This window comes from Aplysia californica, unplaced genomic scaffold (assembly GCF_000002075.1).
Source record: "Aplysia californica isolate F4 #8 unplaced genomic scaffold, AplCal3.0 scaffold00380, whole genome shotgun sequence".
Classification (NCBI taxonomy): Eukaryota; Metazoa; Mollusca; class Gastropoda; order Aplysiida; family Aplysiidae; genus Aplysia; species Aplysia californica.
Genome location: NW_004797650.1, coordinates 332,474 through 338,077, shown reverse-complemented (window position 1 = coordinate 338,077; position 5,604 = coordinate 332,474). Strand labels below are relative to the sequence as shown.

At 41.1% G+C, this 5,604-nt stretch overlaps 1 protein-coding gene across 1 annotated transcript in view; it reads left to right on the top strand.

The window, feature by feature from the left end:
- Nucleotides 1-5,604, top strand: part of LOC101864406 (GPI transamidase component PIG-T) — a 12,267-nt gene continuing 6,663 nt past the window's right edge. The window contains exons 1-4 of the mRNA XM_035971116.1: nucleotides 1-221; nucleotides 3,574-3,751; nucleotides 4,489-4,726; nucleotides 5,059-5,140. Of these exons, the coding sequence (XP_035827009.1) occupies nucleotides 11-221; nucleotides 3,574-3,751; nucleotides 4,489-4,726; nucleotides 5,059-5,140 (709 nt within the window). The 5' untranslated portion in view covers nucleotides 1-10. The remainder of the gene's footprint in view (nucleotides 222-3,573; nucleotides 3,752-4,488; nucleotides 4,727-5,058; nucleotides 5,141-5,604) is intronic.

Genomic DNA, 5,604 nt, shown 5'->3' with positions numbered 1-5,604 from the left:
AATTTACAAAATGGCGACTACCAGCGGCTGGTCCCGGTGTCGGGCAGTTTCTGTTTACTTCAAGGTTTTCCTTTGCTTCCTGGTGTCGACTAGTGTTTCTTCTAAACAGAAGGACAGCTTTACGGAGGAACTTTTAATCAAGCCGCTCTCCCGAGGCTATATTTATTCTCATTTTCAGTTTACCACAAAATGGAACGCATCTCTCCACGATCCAACAACTTGTGAGTAGAGTCAGTAGAGAGATCGGCGCTTTTTCGGTAGTTCCCACCCCCCTTATTTGATAGAGCCTGACCTACATCTAGATCTATATACGTTTGATTCGCGGCAAGCTAAGATGTCAAACCTAACAACTGCAAAACATTAAATTGTGGTAAAATTGTGAAACCCCCCACCTTGTTTTTATTAGGTCAGGGGGGCAAGCCCCCCTGAAACCCCCCTACTCTTGAGGCCAAAACCGGCGAATAACAAATGCGGGGTGGGAACTACCGAAAAAGCGCCGAGAGATCATCGTCTATTCTAGACGAAAGTGGCTATTCTCACCCGCCCGGAAGTTCTCGCAAGATCAACTCCTCCCCTCTTCTCTCACTCTCTGTCTCTTTCTGAATACTGTCTATCGGTGTGGACGATCAAATTGACCAAAACAAAGTTTTAAAATGATGTTAAAACACAAAAGTAAATTAATTTGGTTGTCTACAAAGATGCTACGGCTATTTAACTTTTCGAATCGAGCCGAACTACGCGGGTCGCCATTTTGTTTTGCCCGGAAATTCTCGCGCTACTCCTCTCTCTCTTTCTCTCTCTCTCTCCACTGCCCACAGAAAAAATTGTACGCTTTTAGTAGGCTACAGTTGTAATGGAACGTTTGTTCACGGCACAGAATTCTACAATTTTTCTGTTGTCACAGTGTAGAATTCTGTGGTTAAGGGTGAACGCAAAATTTGGTGAACGCGCACCGGGTGAGAATAGCCACAAGACTCGCCTGCACTATTCTCACTCCGGATGAGAATAGAGGTGGCCATTCTAGACAAGAAATCTATTCTAATCTAGTTTAGAAATCTAATCTAGATCTAGATATCTGGATTAGAAGACCTAGAATCTATAGATCTAGCAGTAGTTGTGATTCTATAAAAATACCATTATATTAACTCTTTTCCTGCGTCTGTGCTGAGATGCGATTATCAGCAACCGATTACGTCGGACGTTCCGGGGTCACTCTCACTCAGTGTGTACTGTTGGTGTACAGAGTGCGCGCCTGGAAACATGTTTTCTAGATCATCTATTCATATCATAGATACTGCTCTAGAATCTAGATCTAGAAGGCTATTTGATTTTTTTTTTTTTTAAATTGAGGGGCTACGCCAACGGTAGCCTAATCAGTAGTTGGCCTACATGAGGAAACTTGAAGCGCCAAGCACTCGTGAGTTATTTCCCAACCACATGCGGTAAGCCACCTTGGGCCTAGGTGATTTTATCAGCCTGCGAGGGGTCAGGGGTGTGGGTGAGAATATCGGGTCATGAACTATTCTCACCAGAGGTGAGAGTATCCTGTGGCCTAAATTATAAAGCCTTCATTCCAGTTTTATTATTTTTTTATGGAGTAAGACTTACTTTTTAACACAACATGAATTTGAAATGTTGTATCATATATATGTCATTTGTGATTTTTGCCATTATCACGGAAGTCTCTTCTATAAAATGTGTGTATGTGATGTGGGCCAATGGCAACGGCCCTTAACTTTGAATAAACTTTTATTTATAGGACCAGGTATTGAATTGTAGTTTTCTGGTTCGCCTTTGTCCAATTTACTTGATTTTCGACTTTATATTTGTTGCAAAGTGTTATTAGTTTTAAAAATATTTGATGGTTTCTATTAAAACTCTATCATCAAGCCAAACTGTATATATACACAGTGGTCTGCCTGAGATCCCGGTGCTTGGGAGCAAGGAAACTGCGGAATCTTATGCAAATAGGATCTTATCCAATGCACCAAGGGGGGAATCCATGGTGGCTCATCATGCCCACAATCGGTGAAATAATAGTCTATCCTTGCTCTGAAATCAACTGAAATGTACCAGTGACGTTTCCCTTGGGTGGGTTTATGACTTATGGCGAGCAAAGAGCTGTCAACCTTGATGACCAATCACAAAGGCATAGGCATGCAATTTTCACTTATCCAATCATGAGTCTCAAGATTTACGCCGTTCCCATTTCTACTTCTCTTTACCTGTCCAAAATAGTTCGGTGTGATCCCTTTTGATGTGGACTTGTAGGCCTACCCATCCCCCTTGTGATGTAAGTTCAGGTGGAGAGCTCAGATCTATATGAGTGTAATGTGTGGGGAATTCAAATGTCTCAACGAGTTCTCACCTCAGTGTGATCCCATTTTGGCCAAACATTCCAAACATTATCGTTTCATCAAGATTTGTTACGGAGCTGTAGTCACATTCACGAGAGTGGATGATCTGTGGTGCAACCAACGGGCAGTACAACGATCACAATTTTTTCACTGCATGGCTGATCATAATCAACTGCACCTGCCCGAGTTTTTGTTCAGGAAATTATGATGTTAAATGCGGAATCTTCACCAAATATTATCCTTCAGATTGGGGTCTTAGTGTTGACTTTTGTGTACTAAAAATTATGTTTTCTTAAAACAGCAGGACCTTTTAAGCAAACCGGTATCTGTAAGTGATAGAATCTTAGGTGGAGACAGACCACTGCATTCCTCAATGTGTCATTCTGTAACTTTGAAGAAATCTGGGGGGTTTCAGCGGGTTCAAGTCACCCTCCTATATTTCCCAATAATTTGATATTTTTGCAATTAGGTTTGAAAATTTCTCGAAAATGATTTATTTGCGACGGTTTTAATGGCCATACCACCCACCCTTCTTGTGTAATCACATCCGGATCCATGCCTTCATGTTCAAACAACCACACATACACTATACACACATGCACACAAGTACAATTCACGTATCATATGGCCCAGTACAGCACCACACTGCCTTCCTTTGATCAAATCCCATCACCTAGCACCCACCCTCACATGACTAGATTTTAAGAGGAAGTTCTTATACCTTACACACACTACAGGTATTGAGCAATGATATGTCTTGACACATTCTGTATGTGTGTCACACTATGCAGGAGCGAGTCTGGTGAGCTCATGTAACCTGATAGTGTGAATGATGATGGGTGAGATTGTTTTCCCACCATGCACCCAGTGTGATTTGAATTCAACACAGTTTTGAGGAAATGGTCAGGCTTTTCGAGATGAGCTGTTCAACACACTGATGCAGGTGTTTAAGAAAACAGTGCTGACAATACCAAAAAAATATAGCGGCTCTGTTGAGGAATAACATATCGTTCAAGCTATCCATGAACTCAAAGTTCGCATTATCTTTGCTCGACTGTAGCTAATTTTACTTGAAACGCACAATGTCTGCTAATGTCACAGACATGATATGTAGACCAATACAGCATGAAAACTACTACGATATTTGTGTTATATCAGAAAAGTACATACGTTATAATAGGATATTTCTTTTACAACCTCTTTATTTTTATTTCAGTTCATCACTTTCATCTGTTTCCTAAAGCTTTGGGAGAAGTTTTATCTCGGTACAATGTGCAGGAGCTTCACTTGTCACAGACTCAAGGTCTTTGGCGACACAAGCAATGGGGTTATCCAGTCCATGATGCCCCACCAGGAGCTGAGTTATGGGTGTGGTTCAGACCAAGTGTGAAAGAGTAAGCAGTACAGAATATTAGTGTTGTATTTAATCAATGCCATATATTGATTACTGAAATATATGTGTATATAAAGTAAAAGTAAAGTTGTTCCCGCTTCCGATCCGGACATTGGGGATTGCCTTGTTAGTGAGACAACTTCCTGGGCCTTTGGCATATTGTGGTAGGGTGGCCAGTTCCTTTCCATGCCGCTTTTACTTCCCCAACTGGAAGTCAGGTACCCATTACTGCTGGGTGGGCAGGAGGGGGCGAAAAAAATCAGTGTCTGAACCGAGGCTCGAACCCGGACTTTCCGCTTCAGAGACAAGCGCACTAACCGCTCTGCCACCGCACCCTCATATATGTATATAGGTAAACTTTATTTAACTGTTTACTTACTTGACTTTGACCTGTGGCTCCCTACTTAACATAGTGTACCATTTACCAGTCTTATAAATCTGTGTCGGTTCTGGGCTGTCTTCCCTGCCTCCATCCAAATGGACACTTGTCTTCTCTGTGACCTTTCTCAATGTCTCTCTTTTCTTTCTTTTTGCAACGATCAGTGCTCAGTCTTCACTCAAGCTTACATGTTTTGGCTCAGGATGTTTGGAAGAAAAAGCTAAATAAACGCTCTTTTAATATTCTGACATAAATGCTATTAAACCGTACATTTTAGGATATTTTTCCCACTATTATATGCTTATGATTCCACAAACGATTTGTTATATTTCTGCTGTGTGCTTTAATTTTCTTCTCAGTGTGGACAAGGCCTGGACTGAACTGGTTAATGCTGTCTCGGGTCTGTTTTGTTCTTCTCTCAACTTCCTGGACTCACGGAGCACGATTGCCCCACGCTGGAGTTTTAGACCAGCAGGACTTGCCCCTCAGGGTTATTCTGTGTCCTCTCATTTTGTGCGCTATGGCACTCTGCCCAGAGAGATTGTCTGTACTGAGAACTTGACACCGTGGAAAAAATTGCTGCCTTGTGACTCCAAGGTACATTGCTTTTTGGGGATGACTTTCTTTGCTATGAAGTTTAAAGATATACCATTTCTGGATCATTATTGTATTATTTTCAACTGTCAGTAATTTACTTTAAATTTTATCGGTAAATAAGATTTATCAAGAATTTAATGATAAAAGAAATCTTGAAGAAATAGCACCACAAGGTAATATGAAAAGAACCATATTTAATTTTTGTCAGAGCTTACTGACTTTCTCAGATTTTTTTTAGACACACAGTGGTTGAAGAGTTAATATTTGAAGTTGAGAGAATTTGTATTTGTAGGAGTTTATTCAAAGTGTGATTCTTAACCATTCTTTTTCAGGCTGGTTTATCAACTTTGTTCAACGCCTTTCACTTCCATGATGCGAATTATCATTCTCTTGGTCTTCATGTGCGGCCAATTTGTGCTGTGAGTTTTTAGGAATGTACATACATTTTCATATCAGAATTAGTTTCAGGTCTTTTGTTTAGTTTAATATAGTAAGGTTTTACGGCGCTCGCAACTGCATACGGTCATATGAGTGCCGAGGGGTGGATGCCAACAGAGAAGTCGAAACGAGGAATCAGGCTTACTCTGCTCACCTCTCTAGCCTCAGCAGCACAAAGTCTGCTTCGACTATCAAGGCACCCTGGAAATAACAGTTCACAAGAGAGTGACAAACATACAAAAGAAGTAGAGGAAAAATGACGATAGTAAGAATGAGGAAAGAAAAAGCAACAGTTCCCCCTATGTTGTTCAGGCACAGTATGAGCATGACATTGATTAATCAACCCATTTACGATTCTGCTGTGCATAAGAAATGTTTATATCCCCCCTTTAGGAATGCCTAAAGACAACTTCAGTCAGAAGCACTGCCCTGTTGGGGGG